Raw genomic sequence first — 19,435 nt, 5'->3', positions numbered from 1 at the left:
GCCTTTTGTGCAAAAAGACCTTTATGTTAGTGATTGAGAGAGAATTGACCAATCTTTATGCCCTCCTACTACACCAGTTTCCGGAAGGGCCTGTCCCACTGTACGAGGTAATTCAAGAGTTCTCCCGAGTTTGCCCTGAATCGAACTCGGAGAATTACGGTAATAGCCGTTCGTAGGTACTCGTGGCTCTCGTGGACATTTTTCACAGTGCTGAAAAATCTTCACGAGTTACTGCATTTCCCGAGTACCTGCCGTTAGCGTTACGAGCCGCTACGAGACATCCACGAGCTCCGACGTAGCCGCTACATACATTCTACGTACTTACCACGAGTTTGATTTTTTTTAAACTCGGGAGAGCTCTTGAATTACCTCATACAGTGGGACAGGCCCTTTAAGTTGGCAGTTGCTACGCCAGAGAGGAGATTTTGTTGATCCAATTTTCTTCCGGAGGACAAAGAAGTTCAAGGTTATTGTTACTTGCACGAGTATGGTGGGATACAGGTATAGAAACATAGAAAATAGGTGCAGGAGGAGGCCATTCGGCCCTTCGAGCCTGCACCGCCATTCAATATGATCATGGCTGATCATCCAACTCAGTATCCTGTACCTGCCTTCTCTCCATACCCCCTGATCCCTTTAGCCACAAGGGCCACATCTAACTCCCTCTTAAATATAGCCAATAAACTGGCCTCAACTACATTCTGTGGCAGAGAATTCCAGAGATTCACCACTCTCTGTGTGAAAAATGTTTTTCTCATCTCGGTCCTAAAAGATTTCCCCCTTATCCTTAAACTGTAACCCCTTGTTCTGGACTTCCCCAACATCGGGAACAATCATCCTGCATCTAGCCTGTCCAAACCCTTAAGAATTTTGTAAGTTTCTATAAGATCCCCCCTCAATCTTCTAAATTCTAGCGAGTACAAGCCGAGTCTATCCAGTCTTTCTTCATATGAAAGTCCTGACATCCCAGGAATCAGTCTGGTGAACCTTCTCTGTACTCCCTCTATGGCAAGAATGTCCTTCCTCAGATTAGGAGACCAAAACTGTACGCAATACTCCAGGTGTGGTCTCACCAGGACCCTGTACAACTGCAGTAGAACCTCCCTGCTCCTATACTGAAATCCTTTTGCTATGAATGCTAACATACCATTCGCTTTCTTCACTGCCTGCTGCACCTGCATGCCTACTTTCAATGACTGGTGTATAATGAAAAATTGTGCATGCAGTATCACAAGTTCACAAATATAGGAGTAGAATTAAACCATTTAGCCCATCGAGTCTACTCCACTGTTCAATCATGGCTGATCTCTGCCTCCTAATTCCATTTTACTGCCTTCTCCCCATAACCGTTGACACCCGTCCCAATCAAGAATTTGTCTATCTCCGTCTTAGAAATATCCACTGATGGCCTCCACAGCCCTCCGTGGCAATGAGATCCACAGATTAACTGCCCCTCTGACTAAAGAAGTTCCTCCTCACCTTTCTAAAAGAGTGCCCTTTAATTCTGAGGCTATGGCCTCTGGTCCTAAACTCTCCCACCAGTGGAAACATACTTTCCACATCCACTCTAAGCAAATTATAGACAAAATTCTAAAAGAAAGAAAAAAACATAAGTGCAAAAACATAATTAGAAGAAAAAGCAAGTCCACAGTAGTGCAAGACAGCATTATTGTTGTGTAGATAGGTTCAAAAACCTGACAGTTGTAGGAAAATAGCTGTTTCTGAACCTAGTTGTGGGGGACTTTAGGTTTCTGTATCACCTGCCACCTGTATCATATGGTAACAGTGCCAGGAGATGGTGGCTGGTGTACCAGATGGCCCGGATGGTGGGAACCCTTGACGATAGATGATACCTTCTTGAAGCAATAGCTTCTGTGCATGTGAGTCCATCACACTCTGCAGCCTCTTGAGTTTCTGTGTGCTGGAATTGCCATACCAGGCCATGATGCAACTAGTCAGGATACTTTCTAAAAAATTATTAGAATTTTCAAAGACATACTGAATCTCTCTAAACTTCTAAGATAGTAGAAGCGTTGACAAGCTTACTTCATGATTGCACCTGCGTGCTGAGCCCACGATAGATCATCAGTGTTGAAGCTGCTAGATAGACACAAAAAGCTGGAGTAACTCAGCGGGACGGGCAGCATCTCTGGAGAGAAGGAATGGGTGATGTTTCGGGTCGAGACCCTTCTTCAGACCGTTGCAGCTGCTAACTCTCCAACACTGACCCACCAAACGAAAGCTGGCACATGACCTCCTGACTTCCCATTTCAAAGTCAACTCAGTCATCCTCAAACTTTGGTCCGTACTGAATCCCTCATTTTCATCCACCACTGACAGGCTCTGTACTGAGCTGCCCAAGTCTTAACTTCTTGTTCTGTCCTCTTCATCTCTCTTTGCACAAAATACCCTAAAATCTACCACCATTACTAACCTTGCCCGAGGACATCCTTTCATTCAGTTCCAAATCTTTTCCCCCATTTCCACTCTTAAAATGCTTTTGGATGTTTTAAAAGCATAATACAAACACAAAGAGTTTAGTTTTGTTTATTATTATCGCATGTACCAAGGTGCAGTGAAAAGCTTTTTGCTGTATGTTATCCAGTCAGCCAACCAAGCCTTTCACAGTGTACAGTGTACAGGAGAAAGGGTATAACATTTAGTGCATGATAAATGCCAATTATAGATAGTTTGAAGCACTATTAATTGAATTAATGCAGATGGAGGTCATGGCCACTCTGTAGCTGATCAGAGGAGGGTTCAGTTGCCTGATAATAGAAGAAATTGTCCCTGCATTTGTAGGTTCGCATTTTCAAACCTTTGTACCTCTTGCCTGATGGGAAAGGGGAAAAAGAGGGAGTGACTGGGGTGAGAACCGTGTATTATGCTGGTGGCCTTGTCAACGCAGCACAAAGTGATAATCCACAACATTCTACTGTCATTATAGTTGTATAACATACATCCTACGCTCAAGAAGCGAGTGCCATTAGCAGCTGCACAGTGGGTGGATGGAATACATCCCTTTCCCAGAGCAGAATGACTTTCTGTTAGGGGAAGTCAAATTACATGGGAAGTATAATATTAGGAAACAAATCTCTGTGTAAGTGCAGTTAATGTAGAGTCTGCAATTCAAGATTCCTGTTTCACTCACTACTACACTTGATCTGGCAGCACCACCTCACCTTGTTGAAGTCCTCTGATGTTGCTCTCATTTCCTTCCACGTTTTGTTCAGTAGCTGGATGCAGACGCAGAAGAACTCCTCAAAAGCTCGATCGTGAGTAAAAAACATAGGATGGTACTCATTGCAGCCTTCATTAGCTACACCCACAAAGTAATAACAATTAGATGCCAACATTTTTTTAACTCAATTTACCACACTCAAATAACAAAACAAAATTAGCACAGTTTAGAGATACAGCACGGAAACAGGCCCTTCGACCCACCGAGTCCGCACCGACCAGCGATCCCCGCGCATTAACACTATCCTAAACACATTAGAAACAATTTTACGATTAAACCAAGCCAATTAACCTACAAACCTGTACGTCTTTGGAGTGTGGGAGGAAACCGAAGATCACTGAGAAAACCCACTCGGCTACGGGGAGAACGTACAAACTCCGTACAGACAAGCACCCATAGTTGGGATCGACCCCGCGTCTCTGGCGCCGAAAGGCAGCAACTCTACCGCTGTACCGCAGTGCCGCCTTGTCTACAAGTTAAATTCGTAAGACACAAAAATCGGTGAGAGAACTCAAGGGCATTGGATCTGATGCGGGCAGCATACTTATTTTACCGTCTGTTCAATTATTTCCGGGTCTTTCCAGTACCAAGTATGCTGTTTCGTGCCATTACGCCTTAGGAAGGAGTACACGTGATTGCACTGGTTCAAGCACAGTTACAAGTCATAAGGTGCAGGAGCGGAGGAAGCCACCACAGAGGTGACGACAATTTACCATGACATTTGTGGCCATAGATTTCAGGCACTGTACTGGAATCCCTAATGGGGGCGATGGGAAAAACAGATCCTCGTGCCCAATGGTTTTGGAGCTGCTTCAAGCGGATTCAGGTAGTGAGTGAAGAATACCAGTGGGAGAAGACGAGAGTGAGAGAATCCAGATCTGCAGAAGGATGTGTTGGCTCTGGAGAGGCCCCAGAGGAGATTTACAAGAACGATTCCAGGAATGTGTGGGTTAGCATATGATGAGCGTTTGACAGCACTGGGCCTCTACTCACTGGAGTTTAGAAGGTTGAGGGGGGACCTCATTGAAACTTACAGAATAATGAAAGGCATGGATAAAGAGTGGATGTGGAAAGTATGTTTCCACTGGTCATAGCCTCAGAATTAAAGGGTGCTCTTTTAGAAAGGAGGTGAGGAGGAACTTCTTTAGTCAGAGGGGTAGTTAATCTGTGGATCTCATTGCCACGGAGGGCTGTGGAGGCCATGTCAGTGGATATATCTATGGCAGAGATAGACAAATTCTTGATTAGAACGTGTGTCAAGGGTTATGGGGAGAAGGCAGGAAAATGGGATTAGGAGGCAGAGATCAGCCATGACTGAATGGCGGAGAAGACTCGATGGGCTGAATGGCCTAATTCTACACCAATAACTTGTGAGGACAGCTGTGAAAGTTAAAGCCAGGAGCCAAACTCAAGAACAGGGATACAGGATGTACACAGACCTCAAAATATGCTCAAGGTGAGTAAATGCATTCTCTATGACCATATTAATAAGTTGCTCCATCAGCTACACATTCTTAACAAAGCCTTAGCACTCATCCAACCACAATCTCTATGAATGAGGTCTCATCACTAACATTCTTCCACTTGGCATGTCAGTTTGTTATTGCAAGTCTGAAACTTTCTAGTCCGCTAACCCGCTGTACTCCATTGATATAGTGGTCTTTGTGACATGATTTTCCATAATATTAGGTTTCTTGGGGATGCAACTATCTATCCTATTATAGACCAACCTGTATTATTTGGGTTGCCTTTTAGTCTGAGAGATGTAGCGTCGAAACAGACCCTTCGGCCCACCAAGTCCGTTCTGACCCAACGATCTTCGCACACTAACACTATCCTACACAGACAAGGGACAATTTACAATGTTACCAATCCAATTAACCTACACACCTGTATGTCTTTCGGAGTGTGGGAGGGATCCGGAGCACCCAGAGAAAATCCACGCAGGTCATGGAGAGAGAACGTACAAACTCCATACAGATTAGCACCCCTGTCAAATGGGCAATTAGTCTAGGCACCCTGGCCAGGGATGAGACATCTATGTTGCTTCTCTTCTACCCAACTGCTCACATCCTTTGCTGGCAATAGCTTAGCCCTCAATATTGAGGCTGAATTCTGCAGAACACTCAGATCTTGGGGTCTATTCTGCAGAGATGTACCTGGACCACCCAAAAGAAACATCCAGTCGTGTTGTACAGCAGATAAACAGACCCATGGCCCAGTACATTCATGCTGACCTATTTACCCATCTAGACCATTTCCATTTATCTGCATTGGGATCATATCCGTCCAAGATCCACTTTTACTGTTTGTACGCCAATGAATTTGTTGAACACATGTTATTCAACAGTACGGCAGGTAAGTAGCAGAGTTGCGTATTATGCATCAACTCATCGCCTAGTAGCTACCTTTTGGCTGGCTGTAATGGATGAAATGCAGTGATTACAGCAGTGGTTTGAAAGATTGGGGAGTGTCAGGATATCCATCTTGGACTTGCATTATGTTTGCTTATATATTTTATCAAACATAGGTTTACATAGGTTAGCAAACCAGCTGCCTTCTGAGGGAGGATCATCCTTCAATGTTTTGATAGACATCAGTGAATATGATACTACAAAGCGATGTCTGTGCAGGCAATGACACCCAACACAAGGCAGAAGCCGACCATCCTCTCAATGGAGCACGTTCACATCATCTGCTTATCTCTGGCAGGAGTGGATAATCACCTACCATAAGGTTTTCCCCTTTATATAGGTGAGTGGCAAAAGGATTCAATGTAGAGATGATGGGCATGAGAGAATAGATTGCAGGGGCAAATAAAAAGAGGGGAAATGGGACTGATGGCTTTACTCCCTGGGAGTAAGTGGACCAAATCAGCTGATGGGCCTTCTTTAATGCTATCATAAGGATAAGACGAAGCAAGGAAATAGGCCTTCATTGAACTGTTCATCTCATGTTACGTTTAGGAAGGGTGGCCTAAGACTGCGACCTTGCAAAGTATTTCAAGACTTTCTATAGATGTTAAAGACGCTGCACAAGTAAGGCCCCATGTTGAGACAGGCTGTATTATAGTCTGTCACGGGGATAGTGTGTTGATGTTTAATAACACTTACGCAGCTCTCCAACTTGCAGGATTTCACACATCATCTTAGTCAGCTCGATGCTGCTGCGTCCAAAAGGACATTCGTGCTTGTCCTCTCGACTGCTGTTTTCCAGGACAATCTGCAGCCAGATGTTTAACATCAGTGAGTAGACCCATGAACAGTAGAGAAAACACAAGTCATTGGAACAAATGCTGCATTCACTTTAAAGTGAACTTGAACCCGATCTTCCTAAAGTTTTCCAACATGGATATTTTTTAATTTAACTGACCAGGTCTGGTGCAAGTACATTAGCTATAAGAGCAGGCCACTTGACAATTTTCATACCTACATGACAGTAATGTCACAGCTGAGTTCTTCTCAATGCTTCTTCCGTTCTTTGGGGTATTACAGGACATAACTTCATATCCATTAATCTCCCAAAATTGACTGGGCCTGCGCTTCAGAAGTGATAGGAGGAGAATTAGGCCATTCGGCCCATCAAGTCTAATCCGCCATTCACACATGGATGATTTATCATTCCCTCTCAACCCAATTCTCCTGCCTTCTCCCCATAACCCGTGAAACCCGTACTAATCAAGAATTTATCTATCCATTTCTGCCTTAAAAATATCCACTAACTTGGCCTCCACAGCCTTCTGTGCAATGAATTCCACAGATTCACGGAGACTAAATTCAACTCCTTCCTAAAAGCACTTCCTTTTATTCTGAGGCTATGGACTCTGCACCTAGATTTTCCCACCAATGGAAACATCCTCTCCGCATCCATCCAATCCAGACCTTTCACAATTCGGTAAGTTTAAATGAGATCCCGCCTCATCTTTCTAAACTCCTGTGAGTACAGACCCAGTGTCATCAAATGCTAACCCAATCATTCCCGGGATCATTCTCGTAAACCTCCTCTTGACCCTCTCCAGCATCAGCACGTCCTTCCTCAGACATGGGGCCCAAAATTGCTCACAGCGCTCCAAATGCGGTCTGACCAGTGCCTTATAATGCCTCAGAATTACATCCCTGTTTTTATATTCTAGTCCTCACGAAATAAATGCTAGCATTGCATTTGCCTTTACTACTGATTCAACTTGCAAGTTAACTATTTGGATATCCAGCACCAGCAGTCCCTTTGTGCCTCCAATTTCCGAACATGCTTCCATGTACTCAGCTATTGAGGTTCCACTGCCCTCCTTAGAAGAACATTCCAAACATTTTCTTCACTCAGAGGAAAGGAATCTCTTTCCAATTCATTCCGATATGGCTCATTCCTCATTTTTAATCTATGACCACGCAAATCTCTTTTATACATCTCTCCTTAAACCTATGCCCTCTTGTATTTAACATTTTCACACTGGGAAATAGAGTATCTGACTAGTTTTCATTAGCTTGCTGTTAACTCAACTTGTTTTGATTTTAGAGATCTTTTCAAAACTTTAAATGTTACTTTGAGAGTGAGAGAGAATAATGAAAACATCTATTGTTCACCTTTCAAAATCTCAGGACACACATTCAATGTTAGCAAATATATCTGTGTAGGAAGGAACTGCAGATGCTGGTTTAAAACGAAGATAGACACAAAAAGCTGGAGTAACTCAGAGGGACAGGCAGCATCTCTGGAGAGAAGGAATGAGTGACGTTTCAGGTCGAGACCCTTCTTCAGACTGAAAGTCACAGGAAAGGGAAACGAGATATAGACGATGATATAGAGAGATATAGAACAAATGAATGACCGATATGCAAAAAAGTAACAATGATAAAGGAAACAGGCCATTCATTGTCAGCTGTTTGTTAAGTGAGAACAAAAAGCTGGTGTGACGGGTGGAGGAGGGACCCAGTAACTCCAGCATTTTGTGTATCTTTAGCAAATGTATCTGTTGGTACATGCACTGCCAAATGTCAGAAACGTGAATGTCTATTTAGAATGCCAATAGTTGGTAAAGGGGTAAAAGTTAGCCAGCATGTTAACAGTCCCTACCTGCACTACATGGATTTTTTACAACATGCCCTTGGTAATATCTCACTCCCACAGAGATATCCCATAGAATACATTTCTGTATTCCAAAGTCCTATCCTAGATTTATGCTTAAGTCACGGGATTTACAGGCCTGCTACGTTTGGCCTCAAATAATTTAGTCATAAATTCATACAGTTTAGAAACAGGCCCTTCGGTCCACGCCAACCAACATGCTCATCTACGCTAGTGGCACCTGACTGCATTTGGCCCATATCCCTCTAAAGCTATCCTATCCATGTACCTGTCCAAATGTTATATTTTAAACGTTATGGCTAAGAACAGCAGTGAAAAAACACAGCTGCTCAGTGATGCTACTGGATAATGCCCACATTTTGGGTAGGGTTGGGGTTCCAATTCACATGGCACATGTGAAAACTAGCTGCTGGCCAAGTTACCATGGGATATCTAGTTCCCTCAATCAAATCAGGAGACAGGAACTTTGGAAAGAACGGACTGCATGGATTCTCACCCTGATGTACATGTCCTGATGGAGTTTTGCGAGGTACAGCATGTTGTCCAGTGCCAGCATTCCAGGAGGAGTCTGGGTAAAGTCCATGGCTGGGTTGACATGATTCTGTGGATACAAGGTGAAGGAGCATTATTGATGTGGGAAAATGGACAAATCTTCTATTGTTTCTGAGAATTCAAAAACAGTCAAGTTATGCAATACAATCAGCAAGACAGATACAAGGAATGTTTACTTTAGTGATACAGCACGGTTACTGGCCCTTCGGCCCACCGAGTCCTTACCAACCAGAAATTAGTCCTACACTAACACTATCCTGCACACCAGGGACAATTTAACCATTTTACCAAAGTCAATTAACCTTCTAACCTGCTCGTCTTTGGAATGTGGGATGTAACCTAAGCACCTGGAGAAAACCCGCGGGGTCACAGAGAGAATGTATAAATTCCGTACAGACTGCACCCGTAGTCAGAGGATGCCATCTCTACCACGCTGCACACAGTACTCACGCATCTGGAAAACAAAAACACATACGCCAGAATCCTGTACATTGACTTCAGCTCAGCGTTTAACACCATCATCCCACAGAGACTTGTGGAGAAACTAACCCTGCTGGGCCTCAACACCACCCTGTGTCACTGGATCTTGGACTTTCTGACAGAGAGACCGCAGTCAGTCCGTGTTGGCAAGAACACTTCAGGCTCGATCACGCTGAGCACCGGCTCCCCTCAAGGCTGTGTGCTCAGCCCGCTGTTGTTCACATTGCTCACACATGACTGTGCGGCCAGATTCAGGGACAATAAGATCATAAAATTAGCGGATGACACAACAGTGGTGGGACTCATCAGCGGAGATGACGAATCAATGTACAGGGAGGAAGTAAAACAACTAGTGGACTGGTGTGGCAAAAATAATCTCGAATTAAATGTCGACAAAACGAAGGAGATGGTTGTCGACTTCAGGAGGGCGCAGCCAAAGCATACACCCCTCAACATCAGTGGCACCACAGTGGAGAGAGTGGAGAGCATAAAGTACCTCGGTGTGCAAATTACAGACAGCCTCACCTGGTCCAGGAACACCACTGGGACCGTCAAACGGGCCCATCAGCGACTGCACTTCCTGAGGAAACTAAAACAGGCCTCACTCCCCACCAACATCCTCAGGACTTTCTACAGGGGTACGGTGGAGTCTGTACTCACGTACTGCATAAATACGTGGTACTGCACCTGCAACTGCTCGGACAGGAAGGCTCTGCAGAGGGTAGTGAGGGGAGCAGAGAGGATCATTGGCGTCTCCCTACCCTCGGTACAAGAACTGTTCCAGAGCCGCTGTCTGAAAAAAGCTCAGAGAATTGCTAAGGACAAACTGCACCCCCTCCAGATACACCTGGATCTCCTGCCATCAGGCAAGAGATATCGAAGCATCAAGGCCCGGACCACAAGACTGCTAAACAGTTTCCTACTATAGGCTGTGAGGCTGCTAAACAGTCACTCTGTATTCACAGTCACTTGATTCTGCGGCTGGCACGGACACTTCAACTCCCCCTCCCATTCCCAATCCGACCTCTCTGTCCTGGGTCTCCTCCATTGCCAGAGTGAGCAACAGCGGAAATTGGAGGAACAGCACCTCATATTCCGTCTGGGGTCCTTGCGTCCCCTTGGCATCAACATTGAATTCTCCCAATTTGGCTAGCCCGTGCTGTCCCCTCCCCCCCTCCCCTTCCTTCACCCTCCAGCTGTCTCCTCCCATCCGCCCGCCCTCGGGCTCCTCCTCCTCCTCCTCCCTTTGTCCTTCTTTCTTTCCCCACCCCCTATCAGTCTGAAGAAGGGTTTCGCCTATTTCCTTCGCTCCATAGATGCTGCTGCACCCGCTGAGTTCCTCCAGCAATTTTGTGTAAGGTTGATTGATTGATTGATTGATAGTCAGGATCGAAACCGGGTTACTTGCGCTATGCGGCAGCAACTAAACCGCTGTACCACTTCAAAAGAACCATTTCCAAAAAAGTCACTCTTGGATGACAATTCATGAACTTCTGTAAATGCGTGGCTTATTCAGATTCAGATTCAGATTCAACTTTAATTGTCATTGTCAGTGTACAGTACAGAGACAACAAAATGCAGTTATCCGGAGATTAGCAGATAACTACTGCTTTACACAATTACAGCTACAACGCTCTGGACTAATTTTGGTTGGTTAACACTTTCTATGACTGGTCTGGGCTTCTAACTGAGTCGCTGCTTCTCCCAGGCTCTGGGTACCAATGGGGATGTGCTCATTAACCATCACGATAAGGGATAGGCTAAATAGAATGATGAATCTCTTCCTGTTCGTTGCTGTTCATCTACAGTTACAGGAATAAATAGATGTCCAGTATTTCATATTGATTTGCTGTGGGCAAAACTGTTTTGGGAACAAACAGCAAGTGGTCAAAAAACAAGCAATCTACCCACAAGTTAATTGGACGTTACTGGAGTAATATTTTAAAAAAGATGGCGTGTTGGCTCTTTCATAACCACTTAGTGTTAGAAAGTGATTTTACGGGGAGGTTGGGTGGAGGACAGCATTAACCACAAATGTAATTTCCTTTTACAGAATTGTCTGTCACTACTCGAAGTGTGAAGGGCTTTCAGTGAATTGTAGATGGGCAAGAGACACATAATTTCAAGACAAAGGGGAACGTTGGCAAGAGGTAGGGGAAGAGTTTGAATCAGTGCCAACCAACGCAGCTTGTAACCAGAAATGTGCAGCTCAATGACACAGTGACAACATTTTAACAGTGGGAACAACAACGAGGCAGCAAAACAGTCAGGCTGTCAACTGTGTTCCTGGGTTAAGATAGGGAGGAGGAGATTTACGATGAGAACCTGCTGGGATGTGTCCGGTTTGGTGGAGCAGGAAGCCAATTACAAATGGGCTATTATCCTGGCACTGATTTGGAATGCATCATTTGCCGTGAATGTTCCCACTTTCAGCTACTGCAACTTTGCTTCATTTGAAATTAGAGGTCACAAGGACACAATGCTGCAAAGTTCTCATCATTGTGCATGTTAGTATATGCACGAGACATTTCAGGCAGGCAGTGAGTGGTGAGTGAGCGAGTGATTTTTAGTCTGCATTAAGTGTGTGCCTTCAAACATGTACATCTGCACGGATACAAACAAAAACAATTCCGATTGTGCAACTTGCTAGTAGCTGGTAACTTGCTTTTAAGAAGAGTCACAGAAACAGGCCCTATGGTCGAAATCGTCCATGCCAACCAGGATGTTTGGCTGAGCTAGCCCCATTTGCCTGCATTTGGCCCATACCTCTCCAAACATTTTCTCTCATGTTCTTGCCTAAATGTCTTTTAAACTTTGTAATTGTACCTGCCTCTGCAACTGTAGCTCGTTCTTTATACCCATCACCCACTGTGAGAAAACGTTGCCCCTGAGGTCCCCTTAAATCATTCTCCTCTCACCTTGAAACGATGTCCTCTAGTTTTAGACTCTCCTACCTGGGAAATAGATTGTGACCGTATCTTAAAGCCTCTCATGATTTTATCTTTATACAGTCACGCTTCAACCATCCTTGCTCCAGGAAAAAAGTCCCAGTCTATCTAGTCTCTCCTTAGAACTTAAGCCCTCCAGCCCCAGGAACATTGTTGTGAATCTTTTCTGCACCTTTTCCAGCTGGTGGATGTCCTTCCTATAGCTGGGTGACCAAAACTGCATAGCTTGGTATTAATTCTCAACTGCAGACCTTAATGGAGTCGTTATTGTGGGAAAGACACTATGTAATCGTGCATCAGGTAATCCAATTACTGTACGTACCATGAATCCCAGCATTTTATAATCCCTTGCATACATGGCTTTGCGCTTCTCAAGGCTGCTACTGCTGTTTGGGTCATATTCAGCATCAAAAGCAATTTTTCGAAGTTCAAAAATTATGTCCCTTTGTGACTGCAAAACAAAAAAAGGAAAGTTTGTAATGGTGGATCTAACGCAGGCTTGGAAAGTAAACATTTGCAACGCGAGTCGTCTCCATTTGCAACAGGAGACCTGGACAACAAACACAGATGCATGCAGTTAGTGCAAAGACAAGACGACTCTCAGAGAAAAGAATGTAATGGTGGCAAAAACAGTAAAGTCAAAATATGGATATAAACAGATTACAGATATCAAGGCAAAGTTCACTGCACGATGATGCCCCAGGTTCAAACAATGGTCGAAAAGGGAAAAATAAGCCAAGCGGAAAAAAGCTTTAGACTGCTGGAAGATATAGATGATCTGCTCGGTTGGGCAGAGAAATATGAAATGGAATTTAATCAAGATAAGTAATTCACAACAATTAAATATACAGTAATTGGGTGGACAGAGAAGTGTGGAGGACAAAGGACCTGAGCGGACAAACAAATTCTTATAAGGTAACAGGACAGGAAGATAAAGCAGTTAAAGATATTTATATGGACATACAAATTGGGAGCAAGAACAGGCTCTTTAGCACCTCGAGTGTGCTCCACCATTTAATAAGGTCATGGACGACCTGATAGTAATATCAGTTCCACACTCCCATTAAACTGCAGTGACTTTTCCTGAGATCTCTGCATCTCAAGCTTGGTAATTCCTCACCATTTTGATAATACACTTGCTTTGTTTTTCCTATCATAGAGGACAATTCCACATTTTCTCACATTAATTTACAAGATTCTTGTTCAACCTATTGTTCAGCCTCCTTATGTCCTCTTCCGAAAAACAGAAAACACTGCAAACACCATGCAGGTTCTGGTGAAAGGTTGACTTTTTCTGATTGTCTTCAACTTTAACTGCTCAGCCGTAACTCCCTTAATTATAGTTTCTAATATGTTTCCAATGAAAATGTTAAGCTAACTGGCGTGCAGCTTCCTGCTTTCTGTCTCCTTCCTTTTTTCTTTGAATATAGGAGTTACATTTTCTATTATTAAATCCAATGGAACCTTCCCAATTTGTGGGAATGAACGGTTTCACTTGCCACTTCTCTCAAAACCAAGAAAGAAGTTCATGAAGGCCTGGAAACCTGTCAGCCTGCAGCTCCAATGATTCCTTTCCTTCATAGACTGAAGCAAAGGAATGCAAGAGCAGGGAGGTGATGCTAGAACCACAAACAGCACTCATCGGATCACAGCTCGAGTTTTGTGCACAGTTCCAGTCACCAGTTTAGAGAAAAGACTGATTACACCAGAATGCGTGTGGAGGAGATTGACAAAGGATGCCTTCGGAACTGTAAAAAAAATTGAAGGCATCTTTGAAGGAAGAAAATAAGCAACTAATTGCTGATGCTGCAAATCTGAAATAAAAGCAGAAAATGCTGGAAATACTCAGCCAGTCAGCATTTGTGGAGGGAGAAGCATGACTCTGCCAGATGACACTTGACCATATAAAAATAATCAACACAAAACACCAACTCTGCTGATATTCCTCGACATCGGAGAAACCAAATACAGGCCAGTGGAAAGTGAAATAGAGTTAACGTTAAAACTTAAAAAAAACAGGCATATTTTAAGTTGCTGAGAAGTGATAGGGGTGGGGAGAACAAATGTCTGTCATTGGCAGAAACCTAGAGAAAATGGATGATATAGATTGGGTCAAACGGGGAGGGTGTTGCAGGCTTCTTAATGGCAACTCATCTGTCTGGGGGGAGGTGTGAATAGAGCGAGGCTGTGGAATTGTGAGGTGCAGAACGCAGTAATTGCTGCATTTCTGAATTTAAAACAGAAAATGTTCTGTGGGGAGAGAAACTGAGCTGATGCTTCAGGTCGTTGATCTTCTTTCCCCCTTCCCCAGCATCAAAGGTCAAGAACCCCAAACACCAGCCCCACCCTTCTCCATTCCCAGCACCGGCACCCCATCTCCCACCCACAGTATTCCTTGCTCCCACACCAGAAGTGGACAAACACAGAACTTTATGGAACAAACCCATCCCACTGCCACCGATCTGACTGTGGCTTCCTCCAATTCCCAACAAGGCCCAAAGTAAGCACTGAGTCAATTCAATGAACCTCCTTTAAAGTCATCTTTCCTCTGTACAACTGCAGCCTGCCAGTCTCAATTTGGAATTCAACCACCTCCATCTGCATTAAAACAGTCCAGTTCTGCAATCTCACTTCTAACTTTGGACCTTGGACCCAAAATGTTAACTGTTTTCATCTTTCCATAGATGCCATCTAACCTGTTGAGTGCATCCAGCAATGCCTGTTTAGTTTCAGATTTCCATCATCTAGTTTTAAAAAAAAAATCAATTTCATTCATAACAGTCAATTTTGCTCAACCACATCATTAGGACCACATTCCCATGTCACATGTCACAGTCATTGATTCAATCACCACTTGAGAATTGAACCCATACTCAGAGCTGACATGCTATACAGTTGTTTGGGATTGCAACAGAATCACAGATCAGGTGAGTAACTATAATTAAAGCTACGTTCACATATACATGCAATGCAGTAAACCATCTCGTACACTATATGCACCCACAAAGTGAGAGGCTCTAGCTCATAGACAAATAAACACAAAACAATGCAAGAGAGAAAAAACATACAGAATGACAGGAAAACAGTAAGACCAAGCCTAATTATGAAATCAATCACTGACCTGATCCTGAGGGTCCATCTTGGTCATCATTCGCTCCTCCAGCAGATTGAATGTTAAAACTTGAAGGACGTAAAGTTGATGGGCCATTTCCGTTTTTATTGCACGATTTCCTCGAATAATATGCTGCAGAAAGGAGACGCGAAAGTTCTTTACAGTACTTACTCTGTTACAAAAGATTGTACAAGAGGCAGACTCTTCAGAGCACACCCCAGTCCTGAAAACCCCTTGACGTCATATTTGACAATGAATAAACACAATATGTTATTCGCGACTGAAAAATTCATCTATGATTCAATAATCTTGGATCTACTGAAAATAGTTTCCAAGTCAAACCAGTCTAAATAAAGAGTTTGTAATGGCCAGTTATATTTCCATCAGAACTGCATATTTACCAGCATAGACAAAGCTGCACCCACAGGAGTCAGGTTTTCTAACCACTCATTCTTCAACATTAACAATGCCTCCTAACTAATAATTATTGACCACCACTAGTTGTAGAGAAGCAACAGGGCCATCTTAGATGAAAATTAAGAATCAAGCATTTATTGTGGGATCGAGTAACAATGGGCCAAATGAGTTAAGGATAACTTGTTTCACATCACTGAGTCAATTCAATGAACCACCTTTAAAGTCATTTTTACTGTGTTTTAAAAAAATTAAAAATTAAAATTAAATCTTCAACCTCCTAGAGGATTTCAGCCATTGTTCTCTGACCACTGTTGTACTGTTCCAAGGAGGAGTTATCCATTATTGGCACAAAAAACTGGAGTAACTCAGCAGGTCAGACAGCATCTCTGGAGAAAAGGAATATGTGACGTATTGGGTCGAGACCTTCTTCAGACTGAGAGACTTCCTCAGTCTGAAGAAGGGTCTCGACCCGAAACGTCGCTTACTCCTTTTCTCCAGAGACGTTGTCTGACCTGCTGAGTTACTCCAGCTTTTGGTCTCTATCTTCAGTTTAAACCAGTATTTGCAGTTGGTTCCTACACAGGAGTCACCTATTACTCTAATGCGAGACAGAGTTGCCCATTATCCCCAAATTGATATGGGTACGTGTCCATCTTGGAAATGAAACAGATTTTACCCTTGTTAAAAATATCTGAACTCAATTGACTTCTTGCCAATCACTGTACTTACATTTAATATTATGGACCGTAGCTGCTTCTGTGCCAGGACACTGGACATTTCCTGTGGAAACAAAGCAGGATTCAGACACAGATTTCGCTTGGATACCAAAACTCAACAGCAGCATGGCAAAAGTGTTGTTTTAGGTCAAAATGTCACCCATCCATGTTCTCTGGAGATGCTGCCTGACCCATTGAGTTACTGTGTGTCTATTTTTGTAAACCAGCATCTGCAATTCCTCTTTTCTACATCAGTATTGTAAACCTCATCTCAGGCCTTAGGCTGGACTAGTGCACCACCTACAGGAAACGTTTGATATCTTGAAACAGCACATCTCACATTGCTTCACTGGTTTAAAGGTAATTTAAAATCTGCAGCTAGAATAAAAGATCAGGAGCATGTTATTCCGGCATCCAGCTTGTTCCATTATTCAAATGGATCTCCCTTGATCTGCGTGTTAACTTCATCCAGTTCTCGGTTCTATTCTCTAAATAATTTTTTGAGATCTCCATTCCTCTGTGTGAAAAAAAATACCATTGCAGATTCTAAACCTATACTGAACATCACTGTGGGAGCACATCAAGCCGAAATACTGCACCTCAAGATGGCAACATGTGATGAGAATTAGTAAAGGCAAATACATGTTAGTCTTGCTGGTGATAATCTCACACCACACATGTATAAATAAATGCTCTTTACCAATGTACAGCCCACCTTCCTATCTATCAACTTCATTAATCAGTCTAAACAACTTAATTATACCCTCCATTAATTATCTCTTCTCAAACAGATTAAAATCTTGCATCTGCACCTAATCCTCTTCATTCAACCAGCCTCCATGTCCAATTTATCCTTCCTGTGATAGTCCAGAATTAACCAGCAATTACCTGGATCAACAAAAGGTTTATAAAACTACATTGCAACTTTTGGTCCCTGTGTATTCACGATGATTATCAAAATTCCATTCACCACTTCCCTTATTTTTCCTGTACCTTGTTCACTAGTTCTCACTTAATTTGTTTGTGGTTGTACAACTAATAGGTAACTCCATTTCTCCAAAGACCCATTTAGAACATGCTCTAATGTCTTTTTGGTTTAAATGAGCTCATTTTACGTCATATTTTGCTTATCACAATCTTCCGGCATTCTGTTGCAAGCTTTTAGCACACATTTATGGCGTCCCTTTCTTAAACCACATCAGGAAATGTCCCTCCATATTTTCGTCACAACAGATGCAAAATTCTCATTTGATTCTGTAAATCTATAATTTTCACACTTTCTTGCAACACAGGATACTATTCACTCAGCCTGTACCACCTTCCGAGCAATTTCATCAGTCCTATCCCCCCAGTTATTTCTCCGTAACCTGTTCTCTACCACATGTCCACCAACTCCCTGATTTACTTTCCACCTATCCAATCCGAGGAATTTATAGCATTTAACGTAGGATTATAGTTGAACCAAGACATTAGTCTATGAAGGCACAAAATATTCCAGACACTGGAATCTGTAGGAAAAACAGCTGCGGAAGGAACTCAGCTGGTCAGATAGCATCTATGGAGGGAAATGGACTGTTGCCACTTCAGGTCAGGTTCCTTCATCCAGTGTGTAGATAATGGATCTCGATCTGAAACGTTGACTGTCCATTTCCTTCCGCTGAAGTTGTTAGATCCGCTGAGCTCCGACCAAAAGCTCTTTTTTCTTTCCACTAATTTATAAATTGCACCTCATTATGCAATTGGATTTCTGATCCACAAGCTAGTGTCAGGGTGGTCAGCTTGAGCCTAGTGCACCAGGCTTGTTGCCAATAGCAATCGCCAGAGACAAGATTGGCACAGACACTCTGAACAGAGGCAAGGAGTCCAGCTGGATGGGCCTGGATTTGATTGCACATAATTCTCCATTTCATCTGTGTGTTGGAGACCGAGCTGCATGAGCTGAAGCAGATCAGGACTGATGTGAAGAATGAGTGCCAACGTCATATCCAGATCCCGGTATACGGTGGAAATGGAGCAAGATTAATTCCACAAGCGCCAGGAAAGCTGGCAGTTTTTATGGTCACCCACAGCCTTCCATCGCGTTAGCCTAACTCTGCATCACCCCTCCATACCCCCTACACCACTTCCTTCTCTTCCCAAGTATGGGAAATATATCAGGCTCACTCCCTATAAAGCTTGTGTCTCAGACTAAAAAAAAAAAAAAATCAAGAGCAAGCTGGGGAAAAGGGGAGAATGGTTTAGTCAGACTTCCTATCGATCATTGTTACCCAGTGGGTTGTGCTGGGAATGGGGACCATCCATTAGGATCATCAGTTGGGTTTTGACACATTCCATAGCCAAATAGCCTGTCAATATTCATACAAAGAGGACAGAGGCTCATCAGATCCTTTGGCAGCAAGAGGCAGAGCCAGTCAGTTGTTAATTTTAATGCAGGAGGCTGAGGGAATTGTTAACCAATCGAATAAATAAATGAATTTAGAAAGTCAATTATATCCATATAGATCACAGATCAGCCAACACCTTGTGGAACAGCAATACAGGTCAAAGGGCCAAATGTTCCTCTGTAATCTATGTAAAAATCCATAGAAATTCCTGGTTTCCAGGGATGAAAGCCTGGAAAGGGTAGGAAATTCCAGTAATTCGTGTGGGGAATTTGAATTAAACAACTAAACTTTGTGGTGTGGTGTCTAAAAGAAAGCATTGATGTAACAGACATCACATACCAGAGAGCCACCAACTCAATTCCACTGGAGGTAACAAGCCAAGCAGAAAGCAGTGCCTTTTGTGGCATTTGAACGTTCACCTCAAGGAAGAACCTTTTGATCACAAACTATCCACAAATTAGCACAAAACCACTTTCCCCTCCTACAGGCAGTGCCTTAAAAGG

The 19,435-nt window shown here is 43.2% G+C and overlaps 1 protein-coding gene across 4 annotated transcripts in view; it reads right to left on the bottom strand.

Moving 5' to 3' along the window:
* elmo2 (engulfment and cell motility 2) overlaps positions 1–19,435 on the bottom strand; it is a 130,488-nt gene that overhangs the window by 21,382 nt on the left and 89,671 nt on the right. For all 4 annotated transcript variants that reach the window (XM_033042032.1, XM_033042034.1, XM_033042033.1 and 1 more), the window contains 6 exons: positions 16,562–16,612; positions 15,425–15,547; positions 12,626–12,754; positions 8,820–8,924; positions 6,355–6,463; positions 3,183–3,319 (listed from right to left, as the gene is read on the bottom strand). In XM_033042032.1, coding sequence (XP_032897923.1) covers positions 3,183–3,319; positions 6,355–6,463; positions 8,820–8,924; positions 12,626–12,754; positions 15,425–15,547; positions 16,562–16,612 — 654 coding nt within the window. The remainder of the gene's footprint in view (positions 1–3,182; positions 3,320–6,354; positions 6,464–8,819; positions 8,925–12,625; positions 12,755–15,424; positions 15,548–16,561; positions 16,613–19,435) is intronic.

Source organism: Amblyraja radiata, chromosome 23 (genome assembly GCF_010909765.2).
Source record: "Amblyraja radiata isolate CabotCenter1 chromosome 23, sAmbRad1.1.pri, whole genome shotgun sequence".
NCBI lineage: Eukaryota > Metazoa > Chordata > Chondrichthyes > Rajiformes > Rajidae > Amblyraja > Amblyraja radiata.
The sequence above is the reverse complement of the archived record's forward strand: the minus strand, read 5'-3'. Positions and strand labels throughout refer to the sequence as shown.